At 47.5% G+C, this 14117-nt stretch overlaps 1 protein-coding gene across 2 annotated transcripts in view; it reads right to left on the bottom strand.

Annotated features, from left to right (window-relative positions):
• CDCP1 (CUB domain containing protein 1) overlaps nucleotides 1-14117 on the bottom strand; it is a 49361-nt gene that overhangs the window by 14242 nt on the left and 21002 nt on the right. For both annotated transcript variants that reach the window (XM_004676253.2, XM_012720528.1), the window contains exons 2-4: nucleotides 10005-10211; nucleotides 5069-5431; nucleotides 3846-4214 (exon numbers count right to left, since the gene is read on the bottom strand). In XM_004676253.2, coding sequence (XP_004676310.2) covers nucleotides 3846-4214; nucleotides 5069-5431; nucleotides 10005-10211 — 939 coding nt within the window. The remainder of the gene's footprint in view (nucleotides 1-3845; nucleotides 4215-5068; nucleotides 5432-10004; nucleotides 10212-14117) is intronic.

Raw genomic sequence — 14117 nt, 5'->3', positions numbered from 1 at the left:
ATTATACTCCTGCTATGAGTGAAACCATCCGGTATTTTTCTTTCTCTTTCTGGCTTATCTCACTAAGCATGATCTTTTCCAGTTCCATCCAAGTCCAGCAAAATGTTGTTAAGACTCATCCATGTTGTTGTGGATATCAGTCTCTTTTCCCTGGTCATTACTGTGCAGTACTCCACAGGACGACTATACTATATTCGTGTCTGTTCTACTGCTGGAGATGAGGTTGTTTCCAATTTTTTACTTTTATGGATAAGACTGCTATACATCATTTTATAAGTCTTTGAATAGATATATGGCCTCATTTCTCTTGGATAAATACTTAGGAGTGACATTTCTGGACCACACATAGATGTAAGTTTAACATTATAAGAAATTGCCAGAGTTTCCCTAAACATTTGCACCCGTGGGCCATCAGTGTATGAAGGATCCTTTGCTCCACATTCTCACCATCTTCAGTGCCCCGGCCTTTATTACATTCGCCATCTTGGTGGGTGTGAAATGGTGCTGTGGTTTTACAGTTTAATTTCCTTTGAAAGCTACTGTATAATAATTAGGTGAATGGTGCTAAGACACCCAGCAGTTAAACCAAAACAGAGTGTCATTTGTTGAGACAAACAACTGTGACTGAGGAGTACTGCCACCTCGGGGTGTGTCAGGGGCTCCCGGCACACCCTGTGTTGTACTTTCTTGTCTGTATGCACATTCCACCCACTAGCCATTTACAGGCCTTGCCACGCTTCTCATGGTGGGATTGCAAAATAACGTGAGGGGAGACACAGGGAATCTCCAGGCTGCCTATGGGTATTTTCACAGGTGGGTCTCACAGGATGGAAATGTGTACCCTTTGCCTCTCCCAGAGGGAGACCTTTCAACGTTGGGCCTCCTCAGTGACACTCCTAAATTTGTGGAGAGGCAAGACCTGTTACTCAGTGTTGCCAGTGTGCTTGAAATCAGCCTTACCCACCCTCACAGCTGAGAAGCAGAGACCATGGAGGTCCCAGCAGACTGTGGAGGTCACCCAGAGAATGGGCAGCTCTGTCATTTGGACAGTCTCTTGCCACAGATGAAACCTTATTTGTCCTACAACAATGTAGATGTCCTTCGTGGAAAAACCGCTGGACTCTGAGGTGTCAAAGTAAGGCCCCCTCCCCCCCCAATCTTTCCCTGTTTGATATTTATCATATTTCTTGACACTGGGAAACCATGAAGGGATTAGGTTACCCAGTGAGTCTCACCAAGTTTCCTAGTCATTTTTCTGTTGTAGGTACAGAATGAGATTTTGAACTTTAACATGAAAATGGGTTCTGTGGAAATAAGTCAGAGCCCACCATATATGTGAAGTTCATCAGGGCAAACTTAAGATTCACAGAGCAACAGAAACCAAAGCCAACATTCAGGGAAGGACTCCAAGTGCCTTTTGGGGACTGTAAAACCAGACAGGAAGCAAAGCGGCCACCTGCATAATTGCCGTCACAGCAGGCTGGAAGGTCACGCCTGTCTACCTTGTTTGAATAATGAGAACCCAGAAGCCCTGGGTGCTGAAGACCCTCGTCTGGTACATTTAGAGCAAGGCAAGCATGGCAGCCTGCTCCTGCTGAAGGGAAGACTAGAGATCAGTAACCACAGTAATGTGCAGGATCACTACCAGCAGGGACCCTTGAACTCCCCCCACCTTATTTTATTAGAAGAGAAACAGGTGACATGGGATAACAGAGACACGCTCTCTCAATTGTGACAGATAAAACTCCAAGATGACCAAAATTATTTTCTGCATCTCTAGGCAACAGATGGCAATAATGCCAGGCAGGATGTGATTATACTGTATTATCGAACAAGACAGGAAGAGAGTGCATTATGGGGCAGGGTACTTTTAACGGGGGTTTACTACATCCCTGGCTCTGGGCCACCTCTGCCTAACGATGCCGCTGAGAGTCCTGTCATTTCCATTATAAGATGAGGGATTGAGACACACACAAGTTAAGTGACTTGCCCATGGCCACACAGTCAGTAGGGCCGGGATTCAAACCCATGCAGGCCGACGCCAGAGTAAGTGGTCTTAACCCTGGGGCTGTGCAGCCCACCCGTACTTCTTGAGTGCGGGATGGTGAGGAATGAATCAGACAAACGTGGGTGCACAGGACTCATTATTGTGGGCAATCCTTGGAAAGTTAGGGTCCACATCAGGGCTCAAAGGATCAGGATGGGACTGTCCAGAAATTAGAGTTCTCAGGGAGTCTATTTCTGTCTAATATTATCCCCAAGTCCTTGCTGGTCAAGTCCTCTTACTTTTCTACAAAAACGTAACCCCTATTTTATGTGAAGTCCTTGACACTACTAAACATCTCCAAATCACTCATTATTTACCTCAAAACTAAAGCCATACCTTTCTTGATGCTGTTGTACACATCTAATGGTTTATTTAGTTTCAGAAATCAACCCAGCTGATGTTACAGAAAATAGGGTTAATCAGTAGCATTCACCATGACTGAGATGATAAACAAATCTCTCCATGATCCAAAATTCAAACGCACTCCTTTTCTAAATTATTTCATGACTGTTTTCAGCATCTGATTATAAAATTTTGATAGCGGAATCCTAAAAATGAAACACACACACACACACACACACGCTCTGTACATAGTTATAGTGAATTAGGAGGAATCTTGGCTTAAGTCATGGGTGGAACCCCAGCTTCAAAGGAGCTAGTCTCCAAAGGTACATCCCCAAGGCAATACCAGTTGGGTGACCCCTCCACCCCTCAAGCGACCCCACGCTACCACTTTTCAGATGTTTATCAGCTCTACGAAAATAAACATCATGCTTTCCACACTCCCACTTGATTTTTCTGCCCAGCTTTCCTGCTTCCCAGAAATAAATTGTAATAAAAACAAGGGTGAGAATCAGTCCTCTGACAGAACTCACCCTCAGCACCGTCAGAACTGCCCAGTTCAAGATGCCTTGTCATACTGGAGCCTTCACAGGTGAGCCCCGGGGACCACTGCTCTGAACTCATCTTGTGCTTTTCATCTCAAGATCCCTCAGGGGCAGACTGGGGAGGCAGGCGAAGTACCCAGGGACCAAGTCTAAGGAAGAGTTGCTCTCTGGGGCTGCCCTTGTTGCACACTCCCTAAGAGGGAGCCCCTGAGAGTGAGTGGGCTGTTCTCTGGGCCCCCTCCTCACCCTGGTCCTTGTTCCCCTCTCAAGGTTCATGACCTCTGAGTAAAGGTATGTGGAATGATGTGCAAACTAATTCTAACCTCGGGTTCAGTGTGGCCCTGTCACAGGCTCTGGGTTCTGAGTTTGCTCTGCTCCTGACAAGCTGTGTGATACGGGACTACTTCTATAACCTCTCTGAGCCTCTGGTTCCTCATTAGTAGTAGTATAAATCCTCTTTTCTTTCCCTCGACTTGTATAAGGATTAGCTGAGATCATGTAATCGGCAAGCTTGGGGCAGGGCTTGGCCCTCAGAGACTGTGTCCATGGTATGGGGCACTCAGCCAGCAAAACAGTGTACGTTATTACGATCATTGCTGTGGGTGTTGGTGACATCCTTGTTTACATTCTAGGGTCAAGAAATGGGACTCAAAAGGGAATCTTCCAATGACTTCACTAAAGGCATTTCAGCACCTTGAACACACGTTTGTGTTCATATCTTGTGCTGAAATGGAGTGTCACGCCAGGCGTTGGCCATGGGCTCTCCCTGCCTAGCAGAGCACTTCCTGAAGCTCCCAGAGTCCAGAGTCCAAGTGTCCCAGAAGCCAGCGATAAGAACTAGGAAGAAAGCCTCACCCCAAGTAGGAAAGAAGGTGTTGGGGCGGAGGGGAAGGCAAGCAGGGTTCACTTACTGCTTTCATTCTGTGGATGTTGGACCAAGACTTGAAATCTCAGCCGGAGGATCCCTGGATTTTGGGCATCTTGGTCACAGCCCTGCAGAGAGAGGTTGAAGTTCCCAGCCATGTTCCCGGGCTGCTTGTCCTCCAGCTTGAACACCTCAGGGTTGGTGGTGGAGCCTGGGATGTAGTACTCCACCCGCTCCTCCTTCTTCTCGCAGTTGGAGACATTGAAGTTGAGGAAGGAGACACTGGCCCGCAGGTGTGCGGGGATGACAAACTGCCAGGTCATGAGCTCATCTTCAGGGAAGCCTTCTGGGTAGTTGGCTGACATCAGGATCGCTGAGCCTTCACCCTCAAACACAGATTCGATGATGCACAGTCCTAGGGAGAGCAGAACCGAAATGAGAAACAAAAGGAGGCAGCTAGCCCAGTTGTCCATACTGAGGGGCTCGGGGTTAGAGGTGCTTTGGTCCCGAGTGGGGAGTCTCATTATGGTAGGATGAAGGGACATGGGCATTTTTGGGTAAAACTTAATAACAGACTCAGCAGAGGTTAAAAAAAAAAATCTGTAGTATCTGCCTATTTCCTTGGTGTAAATACTTGGGAGCTAAAGCTGAAGCCAGGAAGAGAATATACCATCATATAATATATCCACCAGGCAGATACAGTCAACTAAACCTCAAGTGCACAGATCACAGAAAATGTAGTATAATAATTAGGAAGTCATGCATTTTAAATATTTATTACTTTTGTTCCTAAATTCACTTTTTTAATTGTAAGTCCATATAATTTTATTGTTATTCACTGCTCTGTTTAACACTGATTCCCCAAATTCCTGAACATTGAACAATTTGCTCTCGTGAGCTGATGTGGGCAGCTCTGGCACATCACAGATACAACTCTAGGACACGGGAAAGTGTAGAGAGAGGACAAAGAAATTCGCACCAGAGCGGTCAGGACAGGTGTGCAAAACCAATTCCATTTTCTTCCTTGCGAACAAACCTCACAGGCACAAAGAACAAACGAGAGCAAGTGACCACCAGCCTGTCTAATAGAGAGGAGGGGTTCACTAGAGGGGCCCTCGTTGCTCACAGAAGAGGAGCTCGTCTTTGAGGTTCTCAGGTTGAATCACACAAAATTGCTGACATCTCACCAGTTCTGACCTAGAATACAGGTGATTCTGCATGTTCCAACCTCAGCAAAACAGAGGGGAGGGGGGGAAGGGGGGCACTCACGCTTTATAGACGACCGGTTTGCGATGCTGAAGCCAGAGATGTTTCTGTGGAGGAACCAAGGCAGGTGCAAGGCCATTTTCACTCCCTCTTGCATCTTGATGCGGGACACGGTGCCATTGCTGCAGAAGGTCCCGATCTGGACCTCGGTGGCATCGATGCGGCCGCTGATGGAGTGAGTGACTCCATCCGGGCAGCTTTCCCCAGGCCCAATCTGCCTCAGGCGAGGGTGGGAGAACTGAAGCTCTAGACCGATCCTTTTGTGAGCTTTAACATCCCAGATGAAAGTTCTGTTGAGGGTGGGCAGCATTGAAGTCGGGGGCTGAAGCGGAACCTCCCCAAACGGGCACAGACCCGACATGCAGTCTGAAACACAGTCACAAAGCAATCCTGGTCAGGAGTGTCACCCAGACACTCTGGGCCCCCAATGCCCATACAAGACTCTTGGGGGCTCCCCCAAGTGGGTGTCCCCATCCCCAACTGTGTGGGTGTTGGTGGACAAAGGGGTCGTGGCTCTGCAGGGGGGCCTGCTTGGAACTGGAGAAGAGCGGCTGGGCTCCTCCCATCCCACAGGGAGCAGTGGCCCTCAGCCAATCACTGCCCCATGCAGGAGGGAAAGTCTGGCCTCTGACTCAAGGGACAAAACCCCAATGCCATCCCTACCCCAGAACCAGCTGGGGCAACACTCAGCTAGGAAGACATCTTTCTTGACTCTCTGCCTCGTCTGTCTCTCCTTCACAGGTTTCTTCTGAGGGCGCACTCAGGAGAAGTGTCTTAAATAAAAACCCCCATGTCAGCCTCCGCTTCCAGGGAACCAGACCTAAGACAACTCCCAACGGCGCCCTTTCCTAGGTAAAGTTCCTGGAGTCCAGCCTTGGGTCTGTGCCGGGTCTACAGGGAGCCGAGGGAGGCCATTTGCCATGGAGACTGTGCTTTGGGAGGGTCGACTCCCCTTCTTCAGAATGAATGACTGTTTCACAATTTTTAGGGCACATCTCCAAGCTCCACCTTGTAAACTGGCTTTCCCGTCAGCACACTCATCAACATTCCAAGCTCGTTCTGTATCTACAAGCTCCTTTGTGGCTGGGACTCACGGGCACAGTTACTTTCCTGCCCCGTGGTTCAAATGCTGGTATTTTATTACCATGGCAGTTGATTTGTTTTAAAGGCTAATAATGAATGACATCCTTGGCTAGGCTTTGTTTCTGAAGCCTTTGAAAAAAAAAGTGAGACATCCTGCTTTCAAGGAGGAACCAAGAGGAAAGCAGATGGAAGAAGTAGCCACGGGCCGGGCACATCTCCCTGATGCTGAACACGAGGAGCCCAACAGGTGCCGTGGGGTCTGGTGCGACACCATCATCTGTGACTATTACTGTCTTTTCAAAAGGGGATTAAGGGAGAATTTCAGAGCTGCCTAGAACCTGGAGGTTACCCACACCAAACCTCTCATTTTGCAAGCAGCTCCAGAGTCAGGGTGCAGTGCCCAAATGCCAAGACAAAAGCCCAGGGTGTGTTTGGTCAACCTGAGTTCTTGCTAACCCACCAGCCAAACAAGCTAAGAGACAGTGTCAGATAACAGGGCTGCGAGTGCAGCTGAGAGGCATAGTGTCATTAGAGTGCGTCTATTTTTAGGAGGCGTGGACACGTCACCGTTCACATCAAGCCACCTTTTTTCCTTCCAGAGCTGGCCTGGTAGCTTTCCACCCACACGTCCTGTGTGCCCAGGATCACAGGGTGCGGCTCTCGCCGGTGCACACTCTTAGCTAACCCAGCGAGGGAGCAGTGGCTCTGGCCTGCTCCTCGCCAGACTCACTTGGGGGTCTTTTAGACACACCTGCCTGAGCCACCCCAGCAAGTCTGATGTAATTCTATGCCAAGAACAGGGGTCAAAAAGCGCCACCTCCCCCTGGGGTTCTACCACTACACCAGTGGTGAGACTGGGAGCGTGGGGCTGGAAAGCGCTTTTCATTTGGTTGCTGAGAGTTACGGTTTTAGGTTGGACACACAGGTACAGAAGTGGAGGCGATGGGGTGCCTCCCCGGCCCGTTGTGTGCAGAAATGTTAAATAGTTTAAGTGATTTAGCCAGAGGTGGGAGACGAGCTCCCCCTGAAGTCAGTCACAACCCGATGTCCACTCCTGATGGTGGGACCATTTCAACAACAGAGGGGGTCAAAGCTTGAAAGGCTTTAACAACAGGGGCAGGCGGAACACCACCCCTGGTCTAGGGCCATTCTTTCAGTAACTCATGTTTTCGTATCATTTTCCAAAATGATGTTTTGAAAACAATGGGTATTTACTACGTGGTAAATGGTGTGTGGTTTCCTAGGATCAAGAGGCTTGCTGGTGTGTGGGTTTGATATGGGCGTGGGTCACTTGTTACCTCTCTCCTCTTTCAACATGGCAGTCAGCTATTGATTTAAGTGGTTAGCAAGAAGCAATAAAGCAAACCCTGTTCTCCTCTACTGGGTTATTTTTCATTCTCCTCCTTGGTTATTTATTTATTCAGGCTTCCTTTTTTTTTTTTTTTAAATGTCTCTGTTTTATAGTTGTCTGTTGATTTTGATTTTTTTTTTAAAGATTTATTTATTCGTACAGAACTGGGGTACAGGCCAGAGATGCGGAGGGTGAGAGGATTCACCAGAGACAGAGCGGGGAGCAGAACAGGCAGATCGACGACATACACTGCTGAGGGGAGCAGCGGGCGGGTCAGGAGAGGTCTGCCACACCATATGGTCACCTCCGGGGCAGGCGGAGATCGAACTCATGCGGAAGTGGCTTCAGTTTCTTAGTGCAGTGCTTTAACCCGCTGCGCCACCAGGGAGGGCCCTGATTTTGATTTTTAAGGTAAGGTGTGCTTGTAAAAAACACAGCCGCAGAACAGGCAGGAGAAAGTGAATGTTGCCTGCTGGCCTCCCTAGCCTCGGATGGACATCCGGGCTTGTAAGCCTGTTGGTGTTCATCCCGCCAGACTTCGGGTTCTGGAGGATCACATGCGCTTACTCAGCCAGGTGGGACTGGACTGTATAAGCCGCCCTCCTATTTTAAGTTGCACTGTTTCAGTGGGACAAATTGGGGCGTCCTTCCATGTCAGATATACAGGTTGATTTCATTCCTTTTAACAACACACCAGTCCACTGAGTTCCTAAGTGTATCCATAGTCTCTGCTCTAAAAGTTTCACTGAAATTTTGATTATAACTAACTTAAACTCCTGAATCAATTTGGGGGAGAACTGGCACTTTTAAGATACTGATATTTTCACTAAGGGACATGGTGTATCTCTTCACTTATTTTCACCTTCTCTTTTGTATTTCAATATTTGATATACTTACATTTTATATCTATTTAGGATTTTTCACATGTACATTCATAGGAGATTGGTCTATGTGGTTTTGTTTTTAATGTCTTGGCAGATTTTGACGCCAGGAGTTTTTTAAAGCGAACTCTGTATGCTCTGTACGTTTCTTTCTATGCTCTAGAACAGGAACCAGCCAACCAGCCATGGGCCCAGTCCATTCAAAGCGTGTTATTGTAAATGCAGTTTGACTGGAACATTTGTTGTTCTTTTGTCTACCTAATGTCATAGCTGATTTTGTGCTCTCGCTGCAGATTGAGTAGCTGAGCTGTGACAGAGTTCATCTGGCCCACAATGCGGTTGTGATAGTTATTACCTGGCCTTTTCCAGAAACATGTTGTCAACCTTTCTCTAGAGTGGTTTAGTATCACTGAAATCATGTGCTTTCTGAAGTTTTATAGGACTCCTCGATGAAGCCATCTCTGACCCAAATCTTCCCCTACTCTTCTCCAACTGGCTATTTTTTCATTCTCCTCCTTAGTTATTTATATACTTAGGTTTCTTTTTTATGAATCAATCTGGCTGAATAAATTATCTGAAAATCATCCATTTCATTCATATTGCCACAGCTATTAGTATAGTAGTCTCTTGCAATTTTAGAAACCACCTTTGTATATACCATTGAATCAACATCTATTCTTCCAGTTTTGTATACTTATACTTTTTCAATTTTTCCATGACACTAGACAGAGATTTGCCTATTTAATTTGTATTTGCAGATAATTGAATCTTAGCTTTACTTATCAAACATTTCCTTTTTATTGCTTCTTGATCTACTGCCCAATTCTTATTTTCTCAGTTAAAGGCTGTTATTTTCTGAGTATAGGGTTTTGATTAGATTACAGTAACCTCATTGTTAACATACTTAATAATTAATTCCTATTTTGCATGCATGCCTGAAAATGACCGGGAAAGGATACATTGAATTTTTTCTACCTGATTATTGTTTCCCATGTCAATCCCTACCCCAGGCTTAGATTACAATTATAATGCTAAATATTTAAAGCTTGTTCACACATATCCCACTTTTTCAATCTACTATTTTATTTCAACCTCATCACAACTCTGTGAGTTGGTACGCTGACTCTGCATTTACGGAGAGAAAACTAAGTCACAAAGCAGTTCAGTCAGAGAAGTCACAGCATCAGGTCACGTGACCCTTGGCCCTGGAACTCAGGCCAAACCTAGCCCCTCATCTCCAAAGCTCTTGCGTCCTTTCCCACCACTTCCTTTGACTTTCACTCTGATGCCCGTGGCGCTTCAGACGGAGCCCCAGACCTGGAGCCTGCACTGTGACAGGACAGCGTGGCACCGTGGTGACCAGGCAAGATCCAGGAGCCCAAGGCCCGGCTTTCTGTCCCCCGCTAGTTCCCAGCTGCATCATCTTCGGGAAGTGCTTTGTCAACTTCTCCCAGGGCTGATGGAGGGATTCCACTGCTTAGCTGTGTAAGACACTTGCAATCCTAAGTGGCCACGTAAGGACTAAACAGGGAGCGAGCGCAGCCCAGATCTCGCGTCCCGCTCAGGGGCAGGGGGAGCACCGGGAAGGAAGTGGGGAGGCTGGACCGGCCGAGCGCGGACTTACCGATATTTTTCTGGATCTCCATGACGTAGTGATTTTCTGGATTAAGGCAGCTAAAGGAAACGGTTTTTCTTTCTCCAGCTTTGATGATTAGTGATGTAACTTTTCTTGAAGTCACGATGTAGCAGAACGTGGCTGCCATTTGTGAGGGGCCCAGTTTTATGTGAACTGTAATGCCGCTTTGGTGTGGCAGATAAATCTCAGAAGTTTCTAAAGGGAGGAAGAAAATGAAGTGAGCTGGCCGATGTAGGGCTGCGTGCCTGCTGCTGTGTGCTGCGGGGCACACAGGCCTGCCAGGGCACCGTGCCTTCCCTCCTGGTCTGAGAAGCGGGCGATGCAACGTGCCTTTGTTTGGAATTCCTTTTTCTAAGAGGTAAAAGCAGTGTCCTGTGTCACGGAAGTTCCAAGCAGCCTGTTTTCAGATGTCCCATTTGTGCAGCATTAACTAGTCCCCTCCTCTCCATTTGACCACAGACCAAAGGGCACACAGGGGTCAGGGGTGCTATCTCTCTGCGGGGACATGTTTATCTGTAAAGAGCTGCTGCCTTCCACCCTGCGAGCTCTCATAGGCCCAGCACCTACACACGCAGTAGTGTCTCATGGAGGCCAGGGAACCTCTGCAGAAATTAGATAGAAATGTGTTGTGTCCATGAACTTGGAAAGGAAGAGCCAAACAATCCTGATACCTCAGACGGGGTCCAGCAAAATCACCTGAAGGAAGCAACAGTACCTAGCCCGCCAGATGGGGCTGGTTATTAAACAGAGGTGTGTTGCACGGCTGGGATGGGGCCTGATTTCCTGCCTATTCCCTTTGCTTTCTCGATTTTTAAGTCTGCCCTTCCTGAATTCAGGTTCTGATTACGGGTTTGCAGGCATCTGATGGCTGGGGCCAGCAGATGCAGGCCTGGAAACCTGTAGATGGGTTGGTGGAGAGAACTCGGGGCTCACAGAGAAAGACTAGAACCAGGTTGGTAGCTGTTAGGTGTAGGTACAAAAGAGAATTCAACTGACAAAACAGCAAGCCAACCAAAAATCTTTGCTTTTCAGAAAAGCTTTTTCCCCTCCTTTAAAAAATCAAAGTGCAATCAACTTTACTGAGCTATAATCAACGTACATCAAAAAGGGCACACTCACTCACTCAAATGTTTCAGAAAATGTACACACACATAATCACCACAATCAAGACAGACACTCATAAAAGCATCACCCCCAAAGTTCCACAAAACTGCTTCACAGGCCACCTCCACTCCTGGTCCAAGGATACCATCAGTTATTTTTGCCTAATCCAGATCTTCAACTACAAGGGGTCCTCTGGCACATTCTCTTTGGTCCCTGGCTTCTTTCTCAGCATGTTTGGGCTGTGTGTACCAGTCAGCAGTCATTTGCCCCATTTTATTATTGAGAGTATCCTGTTGTCTGATAGACCACCAGCTACTACCCAGGCACAGCTGAGTCCTTTCCAGCTTTGACAAGCCACGTGAGGTCATCCTGCAGGACTTCCTGCCCGCGGGAGAGCCGGGTGTGTTCCTAGCGGCTGCGTGCGGTGAAACATTTGGACTTAAGCCAAGTTGTGGCCCCCTCTCCCCCTCGCTCACTCTCAGTCACTCTGCTCAGCCTTCCGGCCCGCAGCTCTTTACATTCTGCGTTAAGTGAGCCCTTCCTTCACCTGTGATTGTGAACGGCAAAGATTTCCCCCAGCTTACCAGGTAAGACCTTTAGGTCTCTGTTCCTTCACATATGAAAGGAGGGATGGGGCTGGAATAACTACACCTTCCCTGCCAATTTGTAATAGGATCAGTACCCAGTAAGTAAGCTGGAGGTGTTCCCAGGACAGCCGGCAGCGGCATCTCTCAGAGCTCCCGGGCATCACACAGCTGCCTTTCTAACTAAGTTCGCTCAGGCTTGCATTTCTGAGGCAAAGCTTAGCTCTCCAACCTCAACTCGCTCCTCTCTGCCTTGGTCACTGTGATCAGGCCACCTGGGCATCCCTTTGCGGATACCAACTCCTCACCACCCTCATGGCCTCTGCACATGCCGGTCCGGATTCTACCATGCTCCTTCCCCAGCAGAGCTGGTTCCTCTTAGTCATCCAGTCTCAGCCCAAAGGTCACCTCCTGAATAGCTTTCCCTGCTCAGCCCCCTGAAGTTCCTCCACCTGGCCCTCCAGCACACTGAACCTGCTTTATGTGCACCCCCTTCTAGTCTCTGACTCAGAGGACTGTGGGACTTGTTTACTCCTGCGCAGCACATGACTGTCTTTTCCAGCAGTAGCCCCAGGGCCCAAACAGTGCCTGTGTGTGTGTGGGGTGGGGGGTGGGGGGGCTCCTCTCCCCGCACCTCCCTGTAGCCCTCTATCTCATGTTCTTGTCTTTTCCACGCTTAGTTTCTCATAGACAGACCACCATTCCTTTTCTTTTGGCTAATAAGCCTTGGTGGGAACCACAGACACAGGACTTTTTAATTAACAGCCTCAGAGAGCGCAAACATCCTCTGAGGCACAAGTCCCACGTTTACTAGAGTGTTTCCTCTTCAGAGGCATCATCACTTAGATCTCCTGAGATAAGTCCGATGACCCAGGGGCTCTTTCAGCCATCGGACTGAGAATGAATCCAGGTTTGTGTTCAGAAACCCATAATCCCAGCGGTTTATGCCGGCCTTTGTGTTTCTTTTCTGTAATCATGAAGACGTCTTACCAGGTCATTTGTGGAAAGTCCTTGGGCTGTCTCGTCTCTGCCCTCCTGCATTCTCCCACCCCGCTCTCAGAGGGGACTCAGACCTGGCGCCTGGCTAGCGAGGTTACCAATTTCTTCGTCATGCTCATGCCTCTTCGGTCTGCTTTTATACCCTTCGGCCAAAGCATTATTTAAAAATGCCTGACTCAACAACTATGATTACCTTTATTTTAATTAAGTATTAGACACCAAGTAGATCAGTGGTTGCCTGAGGCTGGGGGCAGGGCTGGCTTGGGAGTACAGAGAGCCCCAGAGACTACAGTCGAGGATCTTCCTGGTGATTACACTTGTAGGGAGGGAGATGCCACGTTCATTGAACAGCGTACTGTGTGTATGTTAGAAGGCAAACAAAACAGAGGAAAACGCGTGTGTTAGATTGCATTTCTACATCAATAGGTGCTTTCTGGATGAAGAAGACAATCATGGCCACAGTTAAAACATGGCTTAATAATATTTTGGGGTGTCCAAGTTTCTCTCAAGATGTAGGTAAAATTTCCAAATAGCTTCCAATTAGATTTTAAGAACAAGGCTGATTTCACTAAAAGATCTCCTCAGTTCTCCCCCTTTTTCAGGTCAGTATCCCAAATAATTCTGGGTAGATGATGATCTATACTTAGTGACATATAAAGAACAATGTAGTAGAATCCTTTTAGAGATTAAAGTTTTTCTTTTAGAATCTTTGAAATCATGTATTCATGCAATGTTTTCTGGGCTTATAGTATGCTCCAGGGAGCAGACTTGGAACAAATGATTCAATGACAGAAATAGTCCGCATGCCTGTCCCCAGGGACCAAGGGGGTCTAAATGGTGTGTGGGAAGCTTCTGAAAAAGACAGTGGCTCTGAAGAGCCACCAGGGACCAGGGGCTCTGTTACTGGGAACTTTTCTTTTTTCTGATGGTGACAAGTATGTATTCACTTTTTATTGATTTTTTTTTCCTTAAGGAAAGCAACTGTCTCAACACTATAATTTTTGAATATGCCAGTATTTATATTTCATGAAGCACTAATGCTGCCTTTGTTATTTATATTCTTTTATTTGGGCTCTAAATTACCCAGATCTCCATCTAAACTCATCCTGCAAAGAAAGACAAAAAGCCTTGCCAGGACTCAAACCCTCACTCCAGGTGTTCTTTTAATGTTTGACATGTTTCTCTGCTCTTTCTTTGAGATGACCAGCCCAGCTCTCTCTGCTGCTCAGGTATAGTTTGTATCTCTCCTTTAGCGCCCCAGACCAGAGACTCCCCCCACCTGGCCCAGCTCATGGCCCAGAGCAGACACTAAGCTGGACCTAACATGTATCGCAAAGTCCCCCTTTGCAGCAGGGGGACATGGTTTTTGTCAGAGGTGGTTTTCTAGGGTGGCAGCTAGGGACATGTCAGGTTG

Source organism: Condylura cristata, unplaced genomic scaffold, assembly GCF_000260355.1.
Source record: "Condylura cristata isolate star-nosed mole 26May11 unplaced genomic scaffold, ConCri1.0 scaffold00004, whole genome shotgun sequence".
NCBI lineage: Eukaryota > Metazoa > Chordata > Mammalia > Eulipotyphla > Talpidae > Condylura > Condylura cristata.
Note: the sequence above shows the minus strand (reverse complement) of the source record. Positions and strands in the feature narration are given on the sequence as shown.